At 41.6% G+C, this 26,070-nt stretch overlaps 1 protein-coding gene across 3 annotated transcripts in view; it reads right to left on the bottom strand.

Annotated features, from left to right (window-relative positions):
- The window catches only part of KLHL32 (kelch like family member 32), a 69,495-nt gene that overhangs the window by 26,932 nt on the left and 16,493 nt on the right, over positions 1 to 26,070 (bottom strand). For 2 of the 3 annotated variants that reach the window (XM_081186597.1, XM_081186598.1), the window contains exons 4-6: positions 22,010 to 22,117; positions 15,536 to 15,634; positions 3,563 to 3,778 (exon numbers count right to left, since the gene is read on the bottom strand). In XM_081186597.1, coding sequence (XP_081042723.1) covers positions 3,563 to 3,778; positions 15,536 to 15,634; positions 22,010 to 22,117 — 423 coding nt within the window. The remainder of the gene's footprint in view (positions 1 to 3,562; positions 3,779 to 15,535; positions 15,635 to 22,009; positions 22,118 to 26,070) is intronic. The other variant, XM_081186599.1, reaches the window with a different exon arrangement.

Below are 26,070 nucleotides of genomic sequence, written 5' to 3'. Positions count from 1 at the left end.
TCTCATTTAGTTAAATGCACATAGGGCATTTTGGTTTAAAAACACTTAAAACTTTTCAAACTTGTTTATTATCATCAACATCCCTCCTCATCACCCTCACTATTACTAGAAGCGCATATTTCACAGCAAACAAGAAAATACAGAACTATATACTGAAAGACTTTTCCTTGCAGCTCAGTGCTTAGTTGAGGTAACTTCTATGCGTAGTCAGACCTCAATAGTGTTCAAAAAGTCAGACATATATTTTTCGTCTAACTACCTAAACCTGAATGTACATTGGCGGTGAGTCATCGCTTCAGTGACACAGTGGAGGAATTCTTTATGCCTAGACAATATTGCCATCCACTCCAGGGGTCCTGCCCTTGGGAAAAGAAAGGAGGAGATACACCATTAAAATTTTGGCCGATGCTTATTGGAAGCTCAGCCAGGGGATGATGCCTTGGGGTGGAATACTAAATCAGAGTTATTCCTGTGCATGCATGCATGTGCATACACAACATGGCTACATATGGCATTGCCAATGTCACACCGATTAACGTGCTATAGTAACCAAAGAGTAATATTCCTCATAAGCGTCTCTAATACATACTCCCCCCCCCCAATCATTTGGGCCAATTTCCTCTTCCTTTCCTGGCACCTCCTGCACTGTTGTTGTCCTTTAAGACACGGGATGGGGATTTGTCAAAGTCAATGAGCACTTTATTAAAGGGAGAGTGCTCAGTAATGAACAATTCAGCAATTTAATGAGATTCTGTAGCTCTGTCTCCAGCCTGTATATCAAGTTTCACTTCTATAAAGCACCCTGACACTAATCCTCTGGCATACCCAATCTTCACCCTGGGCAGAATATTAGATTCTTCCATGGTATATTGCATTACCAGTATAACCTTAGCAAAAATGATGAACTTAACTACACTTGAGGCAACAGAGCAGGCCTGATTTGATTTTCCTGTATTGGGTTGACTATGAGGGAATTACTTATTTACTAAGATAAAGCAAAAACAGTTTCTTATTGCCCACTGAAAGCTTGAATTGGCAAATATTTATGTATGTCTTAATTCATTCTGGAGGACCAGGAATGAAATATATATATATATATTTGCCCACAGCAGTAAAATAGCTTAAATATTCTACGTAACAGCATTAGTAACCGTTAGAGAGGCAATTATGATAACACCTAAAGTGGTCAGTGTACAGTTTGCTGCCACTCAGAAAACAGCACATTAACCACCGAGGAACACAGTGCTAGCTACAGAATACACACCCTTTTTTTCATGGGGGTTTCCTTTCTGGAAACCTAAAATACACCAAAGAAAACACCTATTGTCGTCCTTCAGTACAGGAAGAGAGACACATTTTATGAAAATACAGGGCTGCATTAGACACCCTGGAACATGGTTAAATGGTTCTCCTGAAGGCACAAATTTTATGCGCACTGCTCAAAAAAGGTATACAAGTGGCAACCATTTTGTGCACATTCAACTGACGTGCAACTGTCTATGTGACAGTCCTTTTGGACCCAGAAGAGGGTAAAATGGGGGGGGGGGACAGGGGCAAGGCAGGCTTATGCATGTTCCACCAACGCACACAGGGGGCAGGAATGGAGCCTTTCCCCAAAATAGTCGCCACCTGTACTCACTATTCCATCCTTCTAAAACAACAGTAAAACACCAAGACACTGGCTGGCTACCACCCATCCACTGCTCTAAACACTTGCACAAGTAGACCTTCTGTCTGGCCCAGTTCTGATGTCCTGCTAAACAAGAATGTGTCCCAGTGTCCATTGAGTGTGGGGAAAGATCCTCTCTTTGCAATTTTAATTGTTAGACTCAGATTTTGCCGAGTGGTTTTATTGTACTGAACCTTTCAGAATTTTGTCTATAAGCCAATAAAAGTTTGAGATTGAATATTCACCCCTCCTTCACCCCTTTGAGAAGGGCAAAGGTGGTTATACTAAGGTGCTGCCAAGTCACTCTGTAAAACGCTCCTCATGCATAGGCCCTATAGAATGTCCTAGTAAGAAGTGCCCACTTGCAAGAAGAGCCTATTGCCATTGTAGCCCAGTTCAGAAACTTGGTGACGCCACACAATTCTCAGGGATAGGATGTGGGGGTGTCCAAGGATCTGCGAATTACTGGAGTTCATGTGGACATACAAATTTCATGAACCAGTCCCTTTATCATCATCATCATTGAGGTTGTTGCTTTAGACCCTGCCCTTCAACAAATTTCCAATAAGCATAAGCTAGTATTGGGAAAATAATACACTAATGCAAGAGGTGTAAGCTATACTATGTGCTACTGGAGTTTAAGATGCTTACACTAGATTTTCTGGCTTCCATTATATCTATATCTATATTGCATCTCTTCCTTAGCAAAACACATTTCAGGGATGGCACTGCATTTTTGTCTCATTGCAAACCAGATTACACTGAACACCAAGGGGCAGCACAACAGTCTCTCATCTTAATAATTTAGACCGCACAATTATGCAACAAAGCAGAGAATGTGATCTCCCAAATGATTTTTTTTTTAGATCAAACTAACATATTTTGCAGATATAAAAACCAAGGGTGCAACCCTTCCCAATGTATTAAGAGGTATCCAAAGGATGTAACAGAGGTCACCTTCAGAACATATGGATGGACACTCAGTGCATTAGGACATTACACAAAATAGGCCACCTAGCAGTTCGAAAGCACGTCAAAGTGCAAGTAGATAAATAGGTACCATATTTTTCGTCCCTTAGGATGCTCCGTCCCATAGGACGCACCTAGTTTTTTGGGGGGAAAATAAAGGGGGGAAAATTCTCCTTTATTTACCCCCCGAAAGCAGGTCGGGGAAACCGAACCAGGTCAAGGAACAGCGGGATGGCGGCGCTGCGCCTCCCTGTTGTCCCCCGAGCTTGTGGGGCTGGCCGATGTCTGCCCGGAGCGACGGGCGCTCTGCTTCAGGGTGCCCCGCCCGCCGGGCAGCAGGCTGCTATCCGCAGCATGGGGAGCCCTGCAGGGAACTCCCGCAGGGCTGCCTAGGCTGCGGATGTGTTCCCAAAGTGCCAGGCGCTCTTCTTTCAGGGCGCCCGGCGCTCCGGGAAACAGGCTGCTATCCGCAGCCTAGACATCCCTAGAAAAGCAGTGCTTTTCCGTGCACTGCTCTGGTTCACCAGAAGCAGCTTAGTCATGCTGGCCACATGACCCGGAAGTTGTCTGCAGACAAACACCGGCTCCCTCAGCCTGTAGAGTGAGATGTGCACGCAACCCCCGAGTCATCTGCTACTGGACCTTACGGTCAGGGGTACCTTTACCTTTATCCTTGCCCAGCTCTCCCCCACCCGAGGGTTTGGTCATGAACCATGAGTTCTGCTAGAACAGCATTCCATTGCACATGGTCACAATTCCTCAGTACACAGCCACAGTCAGATTGTGCGTCAATAATTTCCATCTGTTGCTTCCACGAAAAACGTGATTTGTTCTTAATCATTTTCTTTTCTGTAATGCTCAAGGGTCCACAGTACTAGTCCTCCTACAGTTTAACATACACTTCCACTTATCTTTGCACTTTACCTGCCAAATTTGTTCTTCGCTCAGTGACGTGAGTCGGTCACTCTTCAAGACCTCTCGGATGAGGCAGTATGGTAGCGTCAGGACTTCTTCTGGGTGGTTCTTCTGTAGCTCAGATAGGTGTTTTACCAAGAAGTCAACCACCGCTTTTTCCAGTAAAGTGAGGTTAAATAGGTCAGCAAGTTTATATAGGTCCAAGTAATTAAAGCTATTTAACTCCTGGTCAAATAAAAGCAGAAGAAGAAAAATTAGGAGTACGAAGTTCAAGCAGAACTGAAAAACTCTGCAATGTGTTCAAACACTGCATATTTATGGTATAGAAGAAAACATGGCAATCCAAATTAATCCCAAATAAACCCTACCTTGTTCCCATATGAAATAATTCATTTATCTACAGACAAAGAGAAATTTTAGGGGCTAGAAAGGGAAGGTACAGTACCAACTTAGGGACTTCTAAACCAACATCTGCTGATTCACAAAAGAACAAATGAGAGACAGATTAGCTAGTGTGTAAATCAATCAAATTTCTTTTGTAACAAGGAAATTTGAGAACAATCTACAACAGCTGTCACGCCTTCCTTGGCTTTGGGTGAAGATGATGATTTGAGGGGGTTTACATTAGGAGAAGATCCCTCAGGAAACCTGGTCTTTCTTAGGGTGGTTTAGAACAGAGTTATAGGGGAAGAAATTCCACCTAGTCCCTGAAAGAGCATCCAGAAGATGAAATGGCTCTGTTTCAGAGAAAATATATTAAAAACAATCCACATATGGTATCATGCCCTGATGAGATTTAATGTATCTGCTAGGTACCATGTCCCCAGTTTTGGGAGAGGCCTAGTGCTAGGGTTTGAAGAAGTTATAGCCAGCAGGGCACATATATTAATCTCTGGTGGAGTGCCCACAGTTTTTGAGATTTTGGGATACAATATCCCAATGTCATAACTTGAAAAACAACTCGCTAACATCACTGAAAGTACAAGGCTGAAATGTGATGAAAAAATAATGGATTCAAGTGTTCAGACAATTATCGGTTGATGTTGTTTAAGATGTCAGGTCCTTTGAATAACTAAGATAATGGTGATGAGACCCATAATGAGAAAAAATATTATGCCGTCATGCCATTGAAGTTGCTGAGTCTTTTCTTTTGGCTGGAGTTATTTGTTTGCTGATGTTTCTATTTGATTCAAGTAAATAATTGTGGTTCTCAATATTATTATTTTTAAGTGTGGGAGATGACTTCAGATGAAGAAGCCCTTCTCTTATTTCAAAATAAATTTGTGTTTCTTTAACAGTGCACCCCATACAAGGCTTCTGGAAATTCAGGAGAGTTTCAAAAGCAGGTTGGAATCTACCATTCCAAGTTTTAAAAAGATCAAATGGGGAGAGCCCAGTCCTTGGGCTCATCTAATGCCGCTCTTCAAATCCTGGCCAGTGTGAAAAGAAAAATTATTGATATTAGCTATCACAAGCACTCCCCATATTTTCTATACTGGCATGATATACTGCTATCACATTTTATTCTTGCAGTAACCCTGTAGGAAAATCAGGCCACAGTACAGTGACAGGCTGTGTAGACATTTGAACCCATGCCTCCCAAGTTCACTGTTCCACACTACTCACTTCTCTATAACCTATGCTTTCACTCAGTGTTTCTCAAACTTAGGCCCCCGGGTGTTGTTGGATTACAACTCCCACCATCCCTAGCTAGCAAGGGATGGTGGGAGTTGTAGTTCTGCTTTTTAACCACTGTTTTAACCACTGGGCTGCAGCTATCATATACCTCTCTTCTACATATGGTCAGTCTGATAAACAACTTGAATATGGAGCTTTTAAGGATCTCAAACTTTGTCCCACATTATTATTTTAAACAGCACCGAGTCCTTGCCCACTCAGGATACAAGAACTTTAGTTCTGAATTCCACAGCCAAGGAAGCTAAGTATATCAGCCTCCTCCAACAAAATTCACTCCATTGTAATACCAATCACTTCTTCAGCTTAAAATTATACACTGCGATACACTGCTACCCAGCTGATGAAGCTGCATGCCAAAAAATGTCATGCTGAGATTGTGAGATGTATATTACTGATCAGATAACCCACCTTCCAATCAGCGATAGGGCTTTGGAAGCATAATGACATGACAAAAGTACAGGAATTGTCTGCAGGAGTTGAACTTTTTATCTTCTTTTGGTACCCACCCCCCTAAAAATATATTAAGGCAGTTATCTGAAACATAGCAATCTAAACTGCCTCCTTGGAATGCATTTCAAAACAAAAATGTTATAGGAACAGTAGTATTTTTTTAAGACATCTACTAAAAAGTAATTCAGTTCAGAAATGCAGTTATAGTTGTTAGGAGCAATCCAGAACTGACCATAGCTTGTGATAGCAATTTCACTTTCAAATGCTTTACCATATTATTATTATATATGTTGCATTGAAGTCCAATGAATGTCAACATACACATGTGAAAGTCTGGACCATCAAACTATTTATTTATTGTTCTATATAATGTATACCATCAACATAGCTCTAGTCAACTTTTGTGCTTGCCTGCAAATTCAGAGGTACACACTAATGAATAATGTTGACAATCACTGGTTGGCTTCCCCATCCCTGTTTCCTGTTTTGTTACTCCCATAATCTTATATAGGTTTGTGATACTACAGAGAACTCAGGTGGGAGCAGTTTCCTTCAACTTGTCCTCAAGTGTTGCACTAGCCTACCAGACACCCAGATCTCTCTTGTGGGTCAGGCAGATAATTTATAGGCCCACTGCCAATCATCAATTCTCAGTCATCAATGGTAGCCAGGTTTCCTGCAGGCTGCAATAAATTATATCACTATTAGCTATTGGGTACCTTTGTAAGAAAATGGGGCACATTAAACCAAGGAGGAGAATGCCAATACTAAATGTTGCTCTATTGATGCACGTTCAAATGGCACAACCCAGCCAAAGCATGCTTAACCCTACTCATTTCAAACTGGAAAGTGTAAGCCTATACCATATAAAAATAAGTGAGGCTTACAATATTTATCATTGATTGGATTATGCCCTGTTTCTTAATTCAGTGACTGGATCCAGACTTTGGTCCTGCCAGGAAGAGCATTCTCTGAGTGCAATTCTGCTCAGAGTATAGAGCAATATGGAAGGTGATACTTGAGGTTGCAGGGGAAGGGAGGAAATCAAAGTTCCCCACTGCAAGCACTGGTTCAAAATACTTACATGATCAGAAGGAGCTTTTCCCATCTAACACATGCTTTTTATTACTATTTATTCATGCAGTGATTAGCCTGGTTGGTTAAAATGTGATCGAGCGTACATAATTTAATAACACTTTAAACTGGCTGCCATTTTTAACTCCTCTTTATTTTATTGTGATATTGGTTGCTTGTTTATGAATTAGTTCGGAGAGGAGTTGTTCTGAATTTTACTGTTAATTGCCTTAGGCATTTTTTTTAATGGAAAGGTGGAGTATAAATGTAAAGAAGCGAAGCAAAAGACTCTAGTGTTTTGCTTCATGAAAATGCTCTCATAGCTTGTTAATGCGTGTCAATTCTTTTCAAACTCTGTTTTAAAATTAATTCAATCATCTGTATTCTAGAAGCCTTACTGAAAATATCATAGGAACTTTTACACACGGCTGCAACCCTCTGAACACTTACATTGGGAACATATCATAAAGTTGGAAGGTACTTCATCTAGTCCAACCCACAAGCCAATAAAAAAAAATGCAACTAAAATTCGGGGGGGGGGGTTACTTAAAAAAGTAAATGTGAACAAGATTGGGTTGCAGAAAGGTTTAAACCGTGAGTGTGCACTTATTTCATCAGATTAGCAGAACTTTTACAAGAGAGCTTGTGCCCACAACCCTTATAAATGATATATATGAGTCCCGTGAATTTGTATGGCTCACACAGCTGCAAATTATAATGTACCTATGGCTCTCAACATATACACATTACGTATGCCAAAAGAGACACCAACTACAGTGTATAGGAAAATACTCATCAACATTCTATTTTAGTATTATTTCATATCACTTGCTTTTCCTTATACGTTTAAGAAAAGCACTGCATGTGCCACCGAAAGGATGTATGTAAGTAAGAGGCTGATAAATGAGAGTTAATCACAACCAAGTACACAGCAGAGTACAATATACCTCTGTTCCTGTGTGCTGTGCTATAAAAAGAAAAGAAAAACACAAGGAGAACTAAGGGGAGAGACTGCATTTCTTTATGACCTTATTTGAAAGATAAACTCCTTAGGGAAATACAATTTATTCAGATTATCAAGACCCTGCTGTGCAAATCTACAATCTGGGAGAACACTACAGAGATCAAAAAATATTTACTTTATTCTGTTGGGTATAAAAGCTTCTAATGAATGCATAATTAAGACAGGAAAAAGTGTATACAGCTTTAGAAATTCCATCGCTCAGCCAAGCCATTAATATCCAAGGCATCATACCCATTTGTTACTCCACCTGCTTTGTTTTTGGATTACAGAATAATTATAAATCAAGGTATTGTGTGATTTTCCATCCATATACCACCAGCCCTTCCTATACACAAACATGATGCACTGAAGGTGATTTTGCCCCTCCATCCATCAGTTCCAAGATGAAACAATAATTCAATTTAAAATATCAAAAAGTGTATATACTGCAAATTGCCAGCTAGAGGTACAGAGTTTGTATACATATCTGAACAGCAATAAAGAGATGGTGTTATCTTTAACTGGTTGCATTTTATGACAATAGATACTGACTAATAAGAAATAGGTAATATACTAAAATTATGTGGAAACCATATATAAAACCCTTTCTACAGAGGTTAACCTCCTCCCCCAAATATACACAAACACATGCAGAGAGAAAGACCGAGCACACTTGGCAAACCAACGTCCATCCTATATTAAATGCCAGATTTTTATTTGACTATATAATCAAACACTATCTACACCTTAGATTTGGTGTAGATATATAAGAAAGCCAGTCCCTTTCAAAAGCACTACAATTTCCAGCATTTTATATCATTTGCCACACCATAGTTGTATTAACCCTGCAGAGGCTTAATTGCAAACTCACATCTATTGCAGCATAATATCCACACAGGTAGGCATACTTTCTGCGGCAAAAAGCGACCATGAAGCTCCTCTACAAACCTCATTGACATAATTAGGATTTATGCAAATATCTCAAGTGTTCTTGGGTATCTTCCATTCATTTCAACTGGTATTTAGGCAGATAAATTCCTAGGAGATCTATCATGTCATTGATAAATAATACAACAATAATGTATCCATCACCTATTAACCAAATCTTCTAGGAAGCACACAGCTTGGATCAAATTATAAAACAAAACATCCAATGAGAGAAAGGAACATTAGCCCAATTCAGCGTAGGATTAAAAATATTAAAATACGTTAAAAGGCCTGGGTAGACAGAAAGACCATGGCCCAATGCTGACAAGATGTCATTATAGACATCGAGTGGGCCACTCTAGGGAAAGGGGGGCACCACTGAAAAGCTGCCCACCCCTAGGGATGCCATAGGTCCAGACATATCCAAAATACTGCAGTTGGCCGCAGTGCCCGGGCAAAAATGGAGAAAAAATTCCGGGAAAATCTGCCCGTGTTGCAGTGCTGTTTTTGCCACACACCCCCCCCCCAAAAAATAGTTCAAATACAGGGTTGTGTTGTTGTTTGCAATTTTGCCCCAAAAGCTAAGCTTTTCTGTACAGATTTTCACTATTTTAAATATGGCAACCCTCCCCACCCCAGATTAGAAGCACCATTTGGGTTCCCAAACTGCCTTTCCCTATAACTCTCCTGCTAAAAATGCCCCCCCCCTGCTTCTAATCCTAGTCAAATCATGTGCTTTAATACTAACCATGGTTATCTTTAACTTGGCTTTGCACAATCCCATCATTATCATGAACGTTGTTTCAGATGTTATGCTAATCACAGTTAACTGAAAAGGAGATGATGAAGGTGGGGTACAGGAGATGGAAAAGAGGAAGTCTGCATGTCCACAGGAGACTTTTGCTCTCTTTGCTGTGGTTCAAAGATTGAGAGAACCAGTCCTGTCAAAACCATTACTGTTCCCAGTATTTCACACCCTGCGCCACATCTTCCCTGCTAAGTTTCCTTTCCAGATTTGGCACTCTTTGTATGCTCAGGGCTGCAACCAGCAAGGGCTCTTCACATGTGACAATCTGTTTCCACCCACAGATCCTGCTTTTTTCTTTGAGGCAGGGGTCTTCAGGATATTTCAAAGCCTTCTTGACTGCAATGGCACAATAGAGCTTTTATGGCCTGCAGATACATTTTAGAACCTACTTCTTCAGCCTGATTACCCAACTTTAAGACACACTTTCTCTGCTCCCTACCGAGATCCCTGCATTGCGGGGGGTTGGACTAGATGACCCTTGGGTCCCTTCCAACTATATGATTCTACCAACCCAGGGCTTGCCAACAAGAGCAGATTATTCAAATTTCATATGTACTTTTCATTAATTCATTCCAAGTACTGAACCTGTGTTCTTATTTTTGTGGTGCAGGTTTCATATTTGAGTGGGGCTTTACTCAATGTAAGCATGAATATAGAGAGAGAGAAAGAGAGAGAGAGAGAGAGAACAGAAGTCCTAGGGCCCACCTAATAAGTTTCCCACTTTGCTAAAAGCAAAGCAGATTATCACTTCTATTTTAGGCTGCCGAAAAGAATAATCACTCAAAACCCGGCAAGCATCTGACAGACATCTGAAGATGAACTTATTCTTTTCCCATCTTAACCTTCCTCAGTAGCTTTTGGATGAGAAACAAGATTTAAAATATGAAGGCTACTCATTCTTCAGAGATGTCTATTAACATGGATAAAAACCAATTTAAAAATTTTGTGCATGTGGGTGGATAGGACTGGGGAAGCTGAAATAAAATATTCCTCCATTTCTTTCCAAGAGCTAAAAGGGCTACATGCATCTGGTACTCATATTTCCTATTCTCTCACATTAGAGAAGCAAGTCTCCTCTTTCAGGTCACGTATCCCACATAAAAGTGCTAAACTAATGCCGTTTAATGACAAATTAATGTCCATGAATAAAAAATACACCTCTAATAGCATAGAGTAATTTGCCATTACAATATCATCATTGGACATGCCCCTGGTTTAATATGATGTATTTAATTCATAACTTAATGAGTGATATATAAAAAGAGAGAGATGAACCCTGCAATTACATTTATGTGAGTCTGTCACCTTATTTGTAAAACCTTAGAGTCATTTACATTCAAATTAGAACAAATGAGTGATTTCACAAAGTGCAATGATAAATGACCACTGCTGCACAAGACAGGGCTGTATTTCCTGTGAAACCGTTAACAGTTCCCCATTATTTGTTAAAAATTACAATGCATATTGCCCAGTGTTGTGTGAATAATGACTTTTTTACTGATTAGGTCACAAGACTAATATGGAGCAAAATAAATAATTTCTTTTCATTTTTGTTCTTTCTGACGCTTTAATTTATTCAAACAAGTGGGCTTACACTGCCACCTACTGCTTAGTGGTGAGTATTGTGGGGATTCCAGAGTCTTTCAAGACAAAACAAAATACACCCCAATCATCTATAATACCAGTTTTGTTGTTTTAAAACCTGAAAGCTTCCCACCCATCCCAAGTCCAGTGAGACTCCCCTCTGCTCAAATGCTGGCTGGTAAATTACAGGACATGTAATATTTGCACGTACCAACCAGTTCCACTTGACAAATGAAACACAAATTAAGTGATAAGATGGATAAATATATATATATATAGTACACGTCATTATCATTCAGCAAATATCTGAATGAATGAAATCAAGATGCAGTTCCTAGATGGATGTCCAAATGCATGCTTATTGCTTCATGCGTCACACCACCAGCACAGATCAAACATCACAGGCAGTGTGTCTTGTGATTCCCTTCTCCCCTGCCTTTTCAAAATGACAGACAAGCAGGAAAATTGTGTGCTCCATGAAATCTGCCACTTTAAGCAACTGCCACAGGGCAAGACCTACATCACAGTTGCTACCCCTGAACCTAGCACCTTTCAGTCAGCAGATGTTCACAGGTTCAAAAACCAAGTTATGGGGGGAAACAACCTGCCTTTAAAACATTATTTGCCGTGTTGTAAGGACTGCATGAATGCAGACGCTTAACAAAAGCTCCTGCCAGCCCATGTGGATTGTAGCACAGCACCTTTTGTAAGATTAATTCCCTGCACATGTTAAACTATGAATTAGCCTAACTATATAGACTTTAGTTGTATCATAAACTAAGCCCCAGTGTCTAATCAAGTCTTTCTATCAAGGTAATAAAAGCTCCCGGGAAGAAAAACCACAACACTTTCCAGCACTTCTCCTTGCCTGCCAGTAATAATTCAGATAACAGAATGTAAAAATAGAACATATTGCTGTGATTGTTACTGCTTCTTAATAAAGACAACAGCACTGTATCGAAGAGTCACTCTACTGGACTTCTCTACAGCTGTTGCCACCATAAATTCCTGTCCACATTCTAAGAGGGGCATGGGGCGAAAAGAAATCCTGCAAATCTTTCTAGTCCTTCAATTCAGAAATTCAAGATTAAAACCAAACCCTCGGGAATCCAGCAAACTTCAACACAGTTCAGTGTTGCTTAATTAAAACACTGAGCAACTAATGAGTCGGCAAAAGTTCTAAGGAATTCATGGCATTATATACCTTCCAGTTCCTAATTCTCTGGCCAGCTAGTTGTCTACATTAGCTGTATCCTTGAGACCAACCTTCATACCACATAGAAGACAATGCAGTAATCTAATACATGAACACCTATGGTTAAATTATACCAATTCAAGAATGGTGGTAGCTGTCTTATTAGCTGCAGCTGGTTAAAGGCACCAAGGAACACCTGGGGTTCCAATAACTAGGTCTACAACAACCTGCTCCTTTAGAAAGAGTGCAGCCCCATCCAGGCCAGTTCCCTGGACCTGTGAATAGTTCACCCAGTTCAGATGTCAGAGTTGGGCATCATAAGCATATTGATCATAAAGGTAAAGGGACCCCTGACCATTAGGTCCAGTCGTGACCGACTCTGGTGTTGCGGCACTCTTCTTGCTTTACTGGCCAAGGGAGCCGGCGTACAGCTTCTGGGTCATGTGGCCAGCATGACTAACCCACTTCTGGCGAAACTAGAGCAGCGCACGGAAACACTGTTTACCTTCCCGCCAGAGCGGTACCTATTTATCTACTTGCACTTTGACGTGCTTTCGAACTGCTAGGTTAGCAGGAGCTGGGACCGAGCAACGGGAGCTCACCCCGTCGTGGGGATTCGAACCACCAACCTTCTGATCGGCATTCCTAGGCTCTGTGGTTTAACCCACAGCACCACCCGCATCCCTATATTGATCATACCTCACTCCAAATCTCCTAATGACTAATTCCAAATATGATTTGATGTTAAACAGCACTGGAGATAATATGGTGTCCTTCAGCACCTGTAGCTCCAGAGCCAGGGGGGATGAGAAACACTTGTACAACGTTATCTTCAGGACTGGCCACACTAGTGTCTCCTTCAAGGTGGAAGGCACCACCCCACCCCCACTTAAAAACACCTAGCTCCCCACCTCCAATCTAGCTTCAATCAGCCATGAAAGACAAGGATTAAGAGGATATGTGGTTGGGTGCATACTTGCAAGCACTTGGCACATGTTGTTGGGCTGCAAGAACTGAAACTGATCTCACATTGAAAGGTTTGATGGAGCATTGGAAACCTTACTAGAAGTTGTGTCAACCATGGCATCAAGCTCACTACCAAGGCAGGTGACTGCCCTCAAAACACGCAGCAAGGAAATCACAAAGGGTTTCTGAGGTGTCCTGGGTGGGTTCCATCTACCAATATAAGTCTCAAGAGCCCACAGACCACCCTGAAGAGCTCCACTGGGCAATTACTCAATGATCCAATGGAGTAGGCCTGCTTCATTGTTTTCATCACCACTAGGTAGGCACCATTATGTGCTCTAACTCATGCTTGGTCAACTTTGCAGTGGTACTTTCACCATCTGCTCTAGCAGTCATGCTGCCTATTTAATAGCACATAGCTCCGCAGAATACCAGGGGACAGGATTTACCCCACAGTGTCAGAGAGGACACTATCTCTGATTTCCATACCCCCAATGGTATGCATGCTGCAGTCTCTCATGACAACAGTTCCCCACACCACACTACAGTAAACCAACACAGCTGGGAAAGCTGCTGGGCAGTAGGCTAGGTGGTAAACCAGCAAGGCCAGTCCCCAGAAGGAGAAGTCAACTCCTATCCCAGATCCTCTAGTCTATGTTGATGCTGCACAAAGTACCAGACAAGCAAAGCTGGGCAAAATCCACTCCCCCCAGCTCACCCACCCAGGTCTTGGAGATAAACGCCAGATTGGCTCCTTCATCCACTATCAAAACTAGCAGACACATAAAGGAAAGGCATCTGAATCTTATCTCTATACATAAAATGCAATACAGAAGCATCAACATTTAGAATGAGAAAACTGGGGTGACTTGATGAAGGTTTAAAAGATCCCAAATGGACAATGTTTTTCTTGAAACCAAGCACAAAATAGTGGCAAGCTTCCAAGCTTTTCAATAGTTTTCATCAGGCAAGATGTTCACAAGAGTAATGCAACAACAACAATAAAAAGTGTTAGGGTTGGTTAATGTTATTCTAGATTCGCTGTACCCTATACAAACCCTATGGCAAATATAGTGGGGGGGGGAATCGCCACAAGGGGAAACAGTTATCTCGCCACTTCAAACTGCAGCAATAGATCAGACAAGATGAGTGCTATTGGTTCTACTTCTCTTGCCTTCAACCCAGTAATCTGCAGGCAAAAAAATAGAGGGAAAAGAGCACCCTAAAGCCATAGAAATGATGGGCTGAGACAGCCATTTGCTCATTTTTTGGCAGCCCTGTAAGTAACTTCTATTTTGAAAGAGGGGGGACCATTATATTGCAGAGGGGGTAGCTAATCATTTGTAAAGTTGCAGACACCCACCAGCGAGTGCTCCAGATGCTCTGTGAACCACCTTTCGCAAAGCATTCACTTTTGTGACAAAAACACTGAGAAAAGAACTATTACAATTCAGTGATTCTTTATTTTATGTTTTGCAGAAAAGGAACAGTTTCCAGGTCCCAAAAATGCTGTTTTAAAATGACTTTGCATTCTACGCACCAAAATGTCTTTATCTGAAAAGGTTTGGGTAGATCCCTGTTGTTGAAACAATGCTCTGCAGGAACCCTGCAATATAGCTGTTTACTTGTACAGAAAGTACATAGGCAATATTGACCCTCTTTAGCCTAAAGAATGGAGAGGAAGGTGCACAGATGGAGATAGGAGCAGGGTACTTAAAGCACCACCTAAGCCATGAAGGTCTAAACATAGCACTATGAATTAGACCTCAAAACAGACTGGAAACCAGAGCATTTGGCATAGCACAGGTGAATCATTCTCATAACGTGTATAGATGTACTTGTGTTTATTTTAATTGTTTGAGTGTTTTGATTGTGTTTGTAAGTCACTTTGAGAAATTTATATGAGTAAACTGACAAAATAATAATAATTATGTCCAGTTCCAGGTAGTAATCTAAACAGCAATATCCTGCACTAATGGAAGTGTTTGAACAATCTTCAAAGGCAGCCACATGTGCCACACATTACAGTTGTCTTCTCTGGAGAACACAGGGGCATATACCTGATTTCTGCCTCCCCATTCCCAAAAGAAATCCGTCCTGTACAGATCAAAGGCTAAACAGAAGTCCAGTTCAAAGTCTTAATCAAGGTATTGTGTAGTTATCGCTTTCTGTCATACAGCTGAAGGTGCTCATCCCGACCTCACACATGTAACACAGACTTAAGAATTAAGCTAAGTGCAACCAAATAAAGGGGAGAATCAAGCCCCTTAGCCTTACCTGGATAAGATAGTGAGAACATAAACTAAGCATTTCCAGCAGCTGCAGATGGCTCCCTGCAGCAAGCACATCTTGAATCACACCTGGTTCCAGGAGTACCTATATTGGGGAATAAAGAGAAAGAGAACTTGTAAGGAATTTGTCCTTGAAAGTGCTCTGCAAAATATTCAATGTGATATTTGAAGCTGTCAATTCTTACAACACTCCAGGTGCATAAAGTTTTGCATTTTGTTTGAAAACCCTTTCAAACAAAAGGTTTAACTACAGTTAAAAAGCAGGCACTGTTGTTTCTCCTCACAACAGACAGGAAGGAGAGAGAAGCACTGCTACTTATTTCTGTAGCCAGCAAATATTATTAAATTACACCTATTAACAACATTTTCCTTACAGCAGATTCATACAACCAATATGCTGAATGGTGCCCACTTATTGCTTTAGCCCATGTTTTCTCAGCAGCTCATGGTGAGGGGAGTCATCGGGCTAATTTGCCTTGCGGAGAAGCTGCCAGATTTGCATACTACTACAAACATATCCCCCTTCATGGATCACTGCCTTGCCGTGGCAAAGGGGCTTGAATAACTCAGAGAAGCTATGAGCTATGCCGTGCAGGGCCACCCAAGATGGACAGGTCATAGTGGAGAGTTTTGACCAAACGTGATCCACCTAGAGCAGGAGCTGGCAAGCCACTCCAGTATCCCTGCCAAGAAAACTCCAAGGACAAAGGCAACAGGCATATAAAAGTTATGACATTGAAGATGAGCCCCTCAGGTCAGAAGGTGTCCAACATGCTACTGAGGAAGAGCGGAGGACGAGTACAAGTAGATTCAGAGCTGATGAAGCGGCTGGGCCAAAGCTGAAAGGTCGTTCAGTTGCGGATATGCCTGGAAGCGAAAGGTTTTCCCAGTAGTGATGTATGGAAGTGAGAGCTGAACCATAAAGAAGGCTGATCGCCGAAGAATTGGTGCTTTTGAATTATGGTGCTGGAGGAGACTCTTGAGAGTCCCATGGACTGGAAGATGATCAAACCTCTTCATTCTTAAGGAAATCAGCCCTGAGTGCTCACTGGAAGGACAGATCCTGAAGCTGAGGCTCCAATACATTGGCCGCCTCATGAGAAGAGAAGACTCCCTGGAAAAGACCCTGATGTTGGGAAAGATTGAGGGCACAAGGAGAAGGGGATGACAGAGGACGAGATGGTTGGACAGTGTTCTCAAAGCTACCAGCATGAATTTGACCAAACTGTGGGAGGCAGTGGAAGACAGGAGTGCCTGGCGTGCTCTGGTCCATGGGGTCAGGAAGAGTCAGACACGACTAAACGACTAAACAACAACACAAACATATCAACATTGATCACACCGTTACCAAAAGAAGTCAAATATTGTCAATATGTCCACCTTGTGTGCATATTCACTAGAATGTTCAACAGATAACTTATTTGTTTTATTTCTAACTTTGCACAAATGTAGCTACTTTACACTACCACAGAGATATCCCCCATGTTTTTGTCATCTACATGAAGCTTTGCGCATTAGCAGTTTTGAGATCTGCAATTGAGCTAGTAAGGACCATAAACAAAACAAACAAACAAACAAACAAACAAACAGAGGGGGGATGTGAACGTAACACATTCCAAGTAATTGTTGTGGGAAATTACAGTCAAACGTTACTGTGCATGAGTGCTTGTTAGTGCATGAAGGGGTTACGACCATAGAGCTCTATTCCTAGATTCAGCTAGGTATTCCCCCTCTTTTCCATGTGGAAATGAAGCTGTTTCCCTTCCTGTTCCTCACTCCTCTCTTCCAGCCATGTAATCCACCAGGACGGATGTATCTGAACTTCATCCAAGTTCAGACTGAATACTTGTAGCTATATTGTGTATTTTGCACCCATGAGTAATCTACTTGTGTTCTCCTTGCTGCTGCATGGAACAATGTGGGAATCAGACCTTTGGATTTAGTAAGTAAAGCTGGGAAAATAAAACCTTCTTCACCTGACACTGTAATATCAGCATAGGTACCAGGTGAGCCTTTCTGGGGAGAAATGCCACAGTTAATGAAATTTTAACACTGACCACAAATGACCTACTGTAACTTAAGAGGGTAGGGCACTGATTCTCAGTGCATGGACAGGTACATTTGGGAAAGGGTTCTTCAGGCCTCTAGATCCCAAGCCATATAAAACCAGCTCTTGTGCTTAGAAGAAAACTAACAAGTGAAGCTGTTGCATTCTGCTGCCCATTCTGTCTTAGTACCAGCTAGCGGGGCAAATCTGTGGCTTGTTCAGGCTGCAGGAGACAGCCTGTCTGACTCTCTTGTGTCAGTCACATGCTTGAGAGTGGGGTAGAGACAGGCTGTCATTTAAGTGCTGTGCTGCCACCTTTCTCCCTCTTCTTTTCCTGGCAGCAGCACCCACCACCCTCCCTCCCTGTCTCTCCGTTTGAATTTATGGCTGATCCACCTGTCTGTGGGGTTTTCTTTTGTTTTTGTTTTGCCTATTCCATACTGAATAGCTGGGTGCTAGGTATCAGATGGTCTGCTGTACTGTTAATTCGGCTAATCTGATCTTCAGTTTGGTTGATTTTGGCGGTTCAGGAAGGAAAGTAGTTGCATTTTAGCCTTTGGGCACCTTTCTGGGTGATGGGCTGCCCCCGAGGCTTACACTCTGGGCTCTGCATCTCTGTAGTAGGATAGGGGCCTTGAGGCTAAACTGCTTCATCTGACCAAAGCTATGGGGCCTTGAGTGGGTGGGGATGGAGCAGCACAGGCATTCCTACTCACCGTCATGGGGTGACCTGGGAATGTGAGGCAGGCTTGACAACCTTGCCTCCCCTTCCTGCAGGCAGGAGTTTTGGTCTCCCCAGTGACTGCTGTTGTTTAGGTTCAGGTTTGCTCCTGTACTAATGTTTTCCCTCAACAAGGTTTTTTATGGGTTTTACTCTTAACTGAAGTGCCCCTAGTTCAACCCAGCTTCTGTGTCTGTCTCTCTATTCAGTGATCAGGTCACAAATATATCACAAGTGCCAGGGAGGAGCCAGACAGCTGTGTTCTGAACTAAAAGAAGTTTATGAGATGTCAAAGGAATCCCTGCACTGTGGTAACCTACCTGGAATTAACAGCCTATGGATCATTCTGATAAGCTATCTCTGTCCTGGAGAAGTTGTAGCTCAGGGGTAGTCAACATGGTTCCTTTTCAGATGTTACTGGACTCTCATCAGCCCTGGCCATTGGCCATACCAGCTGGTGCTGATAGAAGTTGGAGACCAAAACCCTCTGGAAGGAACCATGATGGCTACTTCTGTTGTAGCTGGTGCACTAAGTTTAGCTGGCAAAAGGCATAACATTCAACAGGGGCTTTCAGTATCAAGGTGGCTCAGTCACTCCCCAACTGCAAGCCTGATCTTTTAAGGCTGATCTTTGGTCAAATGCAGCAGCCATCAACAGTACCTCATGAAAAGTACTAGATAAACAAACTTAGATCAAGTTAAGAAAACAACCAGCTAAATATAAAAGGACTGCATTAAATATTATGCAGTGACTGCTAAAAAGCTAAAGACAGATTCAAAACATAACCTGACATCATAACTTAATACGGTGGTACCTCTAGTTATGAACTTAATTCGTTCTGGAGGTCCGTTCTTAACCTGAAACTGTTCTTAACTAGAGGCGTGCTTTCGCTAATGGGGCCTCTTGCTGCCGCTGCATTGCCAGCACATGATTTCCGTTCTCATCCTGGGGCAAAGTTCTCAACTCTAGGTAACTCTTCCAGGTTAGCAGTTTGTAACCTGAAGTGTTTGTGACCTGAGGCATTTGTAACTCGAGGTACCACTGTATACACTTTAAAACATGATCTAATAGCTCTAGACAGTATCCTAAATATAATTGCTAAAAATTATTATATAATTCATAGGGAGATGACTATTTTTGTATTGAGAATTTCCCATAACCTTACAAGTGTGTCTAACAACCATTTCTAATGAACACTGCTTCTGCTGAACAGAAATAATGAAGTATTTCCACACAGATTTCCTGTTCCCATTTTAATATCCAATCCTGCAACACCAGCTGTTTTCACTAGAGGTCTCAAGAAACCCACTTTATACAGAAAAGGAATGTTCTACTTTCCTGCTGTTTAAAGAAATAAATGAAACTGAGAAATAACAGAACACATATTTTAAGGAGATTGAATGCATTACCTATATAATCAAAGTACTACCTATCTGATAAATTGTTTCACATACAACACAATCCAACATGGTTTACTAACTCCTTGTAAGATGATGAACCAGAGGGCTGACTAAAAACAAATGAGCAAGTCTCCTATAGCATACCAAGTACTGCAATTGTGGGGCATTAACAGGGGTCATTTACATTATCCTATAGAGGTCTACTCAGCAGTATGTCCTGTAGAGTTTTTTGGGACTTGCTATCATTTGGCACTCCAAATGTTGCTGAACTGCAACTCCCATCATCTCGGGCCACTGGGCCATGCTTGCTGTGGCTGATGGGAGTTGTAGTTCAGCAACACTGGAAGGCCAAAGGTTCTCCACATCTGTTGTATTGGATTGTAGTCTTCTCTCTCTCATTCTTCCTACATACCTCCCATGTCATCACTATTCCATCCTGGTAAGAAACCTGTCAGAGAAGTTAAGCTGAAAGAAAGTGACTGGCCCAAGGTCATCCAGTGAACTTTATAGCTGAGTATGGATTTGAATGTGTTTCCCAATGCTGAGACTGTCTTCATTTAGCTATCTGCAGAGGACCTGTAATATATAGCTCAGTTGGTTAGAGCATGGTACTGATGATTCTGAAGTTGCAGGTTTGATTCCCATAAAGGACAGCTACATAGTCCTCTATTACAGAGGGATGAACTAGATGATCCTCAGGGTCCCTTCCAACTTGATGATTCTAAGTACCTATAAAGTTCACATACATCGGGCCAGCCCTAGACTAAAGTGCACCCCAGATGAGTATTTATTAAGCTCTGGTTACACAGATCTTTAAAGCCCTAACCTGTGCCTAGAAATGTGGCACAAATGGAAGTCTGGATGAGCCCTAACTCTCAAAAAGCCAGCTGGCCAGACCACTGTCCATTTGCAAGCTACAAGATGACAGCATTTTCAGGTGGCTTCCTCAGCATGTTTGGTATTTCAATCAATATGCATAAACTCACTCCTCTGCATGTCCTGTTAAATTTAGAATGGCTTTACCTCCAGGTAAAGTTAATGAAGACGGGGCTACAGAATGGCTTCATCATCATCAAAACAAGAACAAAACATATGTTGGAAAAGAACAAGGATAATAAATGAGGCATCCCCTTTTCCCTTCCCCTGGTTGAGACAGAAGAGTAGGATGTTGGACCGTACACGGCTCAGGTTTGCTTTGAGCAAAGAGTTATAATTTTTTCATCTCAGTGAGGGCTGCTGTGAAAAGAGCTTTCTATTTACTGGTGGGAGTGGTAGGCCCTGGAAATTCTGTTTCAGAAAGAAAATATCCTATTCCCTTGGTAATACTGTACTGATGGACCAAAACCTATTGTGACTAAGACTTTTCAGAGCAGTGTGTAGGAGGCACATGCACAAATCCAATTATTTGCTAACAGCATTTCTGCCTTACACCCACGCAATACTTTGAAATCTTCACCATTAACACTTCAATGGTTTTGAGTCACCTCATGGGCACACAGGCTTCTCACTGCTCTGACAGCAGCTACTAACATTTGAAAGAGCTGTCTCTCAGGGAAGGCATTCCAGCAAATGTAGAAAAACCTCCTGGGCTCTTGGCACACATGGTTACAATAATACAATACATATCCCTAACAAACAGTGTCTTTTAAAAGGCACAACTCCAGTTGATTACATGGGACTGCACATTTCACTTATGTTAAAATGTGCTCAAGGTGAGTATGATTATAAATGAATTTTTAAAAGGCCAGCCTATTTCACTTAGCCCTTAATTCCCAAATATCTGAAAGACTGTATTTCCCTACAGACCCCCCTGAGTATTAAGATCAACAGCCAATGTCCTTTTAAATGTGATGTGGAAGGGGAGATTGTTCGGTTGTCTTTGTTCTTATTTTTACTGGTCTCCCTATCATCCAGATACTGCTATCTCAGCTGCATCTGAAAATCACATCAGTTTCTAAAGTGCTTTGCAATGTGGCATAAAGGACTGCTCTTTTAGAGTCCCCTGTAGACAGAAGTAGAAAGCTGTGCAGTTCTTTCGATCCTGGCCAATGTGTTTTTACATCCTCCCTGAAAGTGTGATGTTGATCTGGAACTGAAATGCAAACCTGTTGGAGAAACTGGACATGGAGGAAGGGTTTAATCTCCTTCATGAGCATAAATCATCCCATGCATGAGATAAGCCAACAGGTGCAAGGCCAGCCAAGCCAGTTGCCATGGTAACATCCCAGTGCCGTCTATTCTAAGGTGACCCCGTCTGTTTTATATGCCTGTTAAGGATTTTAGTACTATACCTGTCCAGTGTACGCGAAGTCCAGAGCTTGCTTTAAACCTATGCTTGTGATGCCATGTAAATTCACCTCATCTGCGCCACTTTCAACCATACAAAGGCTGAACATCGCCTAAGAAAAGAAAAGAAAAAATTGTCTACATTACATTGATCAAACTTGGATTTCCTATTAAAGATAAGGGACTTTTGTTGCTGTTTTGCTGTTCCCTAATTAAGATAGCTAGTAATACTGCAATCATCAATCAGTATGCGATTTATTCCAAAAGTAATTTATACTGGTTTCATTTCATAACCAGATATACATGACAAGCCTGTGATCTTTCAGAAAAACTACTGTGTTTGGACCCTTCCAACTGAAAAGCAATATCCTGCCCCCCCCCCAACACCCTCCAAATCACTCTGTGGTCTTGGGCAAGTCTCCCTCCATCTCTCAACACCCTACCCCAACCATCAGTAAGAGGATAACAAAACAATACTGCAGCAAGCATTTTTACTCCCATCCTTCGGTTAAATAGAGTAAGACTTGTAAAAGGGCCATTGTGGGCATACAACCCACAGCTGCTGCACATACAGACCCCATGTGAGATCCTTAGGCTCCCTGCTGGATTGCAAACCTTCTAGCAGCTCCCTGCACTCCCACAGACAATCACATGGAAGTAGGGAGGGCCCTGCACATTTTAAGAGTTCTGCAGAAGAGAACATTTCAGCAGATGTAGGTGAAATGCAAGCTGCATCTACTGAAACCCCCTCTTCTGTTCAGCTATAAAAAGGTGCAGGAGCCCAGCCCTCACTTTTTTATTCAGCCACCCTAAATGGGCACTCCTGGCAACATGAATTAGTGACAGAAGCATTTAAAAGTCTTAACAATTACAACTACACTATGTAACCAATTTACAACTGTACTGCAAATTGTAGTTACTAATTAAATTCCATGCCGTTTAAGCCTGAATGGAAACACCGTGATTATTTTTTATTTGCAGCATAAAAGAGAAGATACGGGCTGTGCTTTTAATACATCGGAAAGTCAACTATTTATGACACACCCACTTTTTTAAACAAAGAAATGTGATAAAAACCATTATCTGCAAACACAATTTAATGACTTCATAACCTCCAGTGATATCTATTCAGTGACCTCTTTTTGTTTATTGATGAAATACCATCGTTAATTACAGCCTAACAGTTTTCTGAATTATATGAACACACAGAAATGTCCCTGATTAAATCTGTTTTCTAACTTGAAGATCAGCGAACTTTTCAACACTAGTATATTCTGTAGACAAAACAGACCACTTTTGCCAGGGGCGGGGGGAAGAGTGTGCATTTTTTTTAATATTACTGTATTTTTCCATGTATAAGATGCCCCCCATATGTATAAGATGATCCCTCTCTTTTTGATCCCCAAATTGAGAAATCAGTATTTTAAAACATCAGATAGAACAACTTTTCATTAAGCATTTTATCCACTGGATTTTCTCATTCCCAATCCCAGTTGAATTTATTAAGCTTTAAAACAGAGATAAGGAATCTGTGTGTCTCTAGGTACTGGATAATAGCTCCCAACTGCTGGTTGGGGCTGATGGAAGTTGTAGTCCAAAACATATAGAAAAGGACCAGGAAGTTATTTAAAATCAGGATATAATTTTTAAAAATTTTAAACCTAAAAATTCTTATGTTTGGGGAAAGGTAAGTTTTACTGCCCTTTCTGCTGAGGGTGATGTGAGTTTTTATTTATTTACTTAATTTTTTAGGTTTTCAACAACACACTCAAAACCTTGACCCCTTTGAGAAGAAGTAAGAAACAGCTTGGGCAAAAGTCATGTTCTATTCATTCTCGCCACAACCCTGAGCAGTAAAGCTCAAGATACACACTCATTGATAAGCAATTCCTCATGATTTTTAATCTGTCCAACGTGTGTGAACAAACCATAGAGGCAGGTCACTGATAGGGTTCCTTCCTATATACTAAGATTCTCCTTTGTACTTGCCAGGCAATATTTGCAAGAGGAGGCCTTCATCCCCACCCACAAAGTTTGCTTATGCACACAGTTATTGAACAGATTGTGAAGAAGCCACAGTGGAACTACACCCACACCACTTCTTGTAAGTGAAAGATCAGCATGGAGGCATAAGCAGAGTTCAGGCAAACATTTAAAATGCCAACTGGCATGATGAAGGCAACATATGGCGATTCTGCCTGCCAGCCCCATGACTAGTCATTTGAGTGCTCCGAATTCTTGCCAAGATCACAGCTCACTGCCTCAGCCCAAGATTCCATATATTTTCCAGGACATTGTTGTTGTTGTTTAGTCATTTAGTCGTGTCTGACCCTTCGTGACCCCATGGACCAGAGCACGCCAGGCACTCCTGTCTTCCGCTGCCTCCCACAGTTTGGTCAAACTCATGTTAGTAGCTTCGAGAACACTGTCCAACCATCTCGTCCTCTGTCGTTCCCTTCTCCTTGTGCCCTCAATCTTTCCCAACATCAGGGTCTTTTCCAGGGAGTCTTCTCTTCTCATGAGGCGGCCAAAGTACTGGAGTCTCAGCTTCAGGATCTGTCCTTCCAGTGAGGACTCGGCTGATTTCCTTAAGAATGGATAGGTTTGATCTTCTTGCAGTTCATGGAATTCTCAAGAGTCTCCTCCAGCTACTATTATTATTTTACTCCACCTTTCTGTAAAGGTATTCAGCTGTTAAATCAACAACAGCCACATCTTTAAAAGCAGCACTACACTAACCAGACTAGAACAACAAACTAAAACAGCAGCAGCAGTTCTGAGAGCATCCACTTAAATAAAAATCTTCACCACCCACCTAAGAACAAGGAGTGGTAGAAACAGGTGTACCAATCTTGGGGACATCATTGCGGAAAAGGCCGTGTAACAAGCACCCACATACTGATCACAGTAGGATCTGAAGGGTCTTGTGGGTGGCGAGTTCCTGGGCAGCCTCATATGAAGGAAGGAGTGAGGTTCTGTAAATATTCTGATCCCTGACTACTTAGTGCTTTAAAAGCACAAAACAGCACCTTGAATTGAGCCCAGAAACCCAGTGAAAAAGGTTTTCAAAAAGTTGTAACCAGACACATTCCATCTATATTTTGAACAATATGAAACCAATTTTTCTTCAAGAACAGCCCCAAGCAGACCACATTACATTGGTCTAGTCTGAGGTGAGAAAGCGCCTGAATGATTGAGACCAAGTCTAGTTTCTCGAGGAAAGGATTAGCATCTAAAGTGAAGTCAGCGGAACACATTCCTGCCCACCACAGCTACCTGGCAATCCCAGGAGAATATTTGTGATCTGGAAGCATTACTACTTCTGGAGGAGTGCAAATCTACCTTGTCTCCAATATTATAGTAAAAAAACTGTAATCTTGTCAACAGCCTCTAACCACAGTACCACCTTTCAAAAAAAAAAGGTTATATTTTAGAATAAAACCTTCAAGCTGCTTTTACCTAGTGTACCACCTACAATTAATCTCAGCTTTGCTAATAGAGGACTACCATGTGTGTGATCTGTTTAGTGCTGGAGAAAGATCCATTACGTTTGCTTTTTATAAGCCAGGAATCACCCACAATTTGTTTATTTGTCCAAGCAGCTAACAGCACAACCTGAAATCTGTCAACCATCTAGCTGTGGCCAATTAAATTAAGTCTACAGAATGAATCCTAGAATCATATAATTGTGGAGTTGGAAGGAACCCTGAGGGGGTCATCTAGTTCAACCCCCCACAATGCAGTAATCTCAACTAAAGCATCCATGGCAGATGGCCAGCCAACCTCTGCTTAAAAACCTCCAAGGAAGGAGAGTCCACCACCATCTGAGGAGGTCTGCTTCAGCTCTTACCATCATAAAGTTCTTCCTGATGTTTAGTCAGAATCCCTTGTGACATGAAGCCATTGGTTCAGGTCCTACCCTCCAGAGCAGGAAAAAACAAGCTTGTTCCATCTTCCAGGTGACAGCCCTTTAGATATTTGAAGATGGCTATCATATATCCTCTCAGTTTCCTCTTATCCAGGCTAAACATACCCAACTTCCTCAACCGTTCCTTATAATGCTTGG

Source organism: Podarcis bocagei (genome assembly GCF_964188305.1).
Source record: "Podarcis bocagei genome assembly, chromosome: 3".
Taxonomy (NCBI): domain Eukaryota; kingdom Metazoa; phylum Chordata; class Lepidosauria; order Squamata; family Lacertidae; genus Podarcis; species Podarcis bocagei.
Note: the sequence above shows the minus strand (reverse complement) of the source record. Positions and strands in the feature narration are given on the sequence as shown.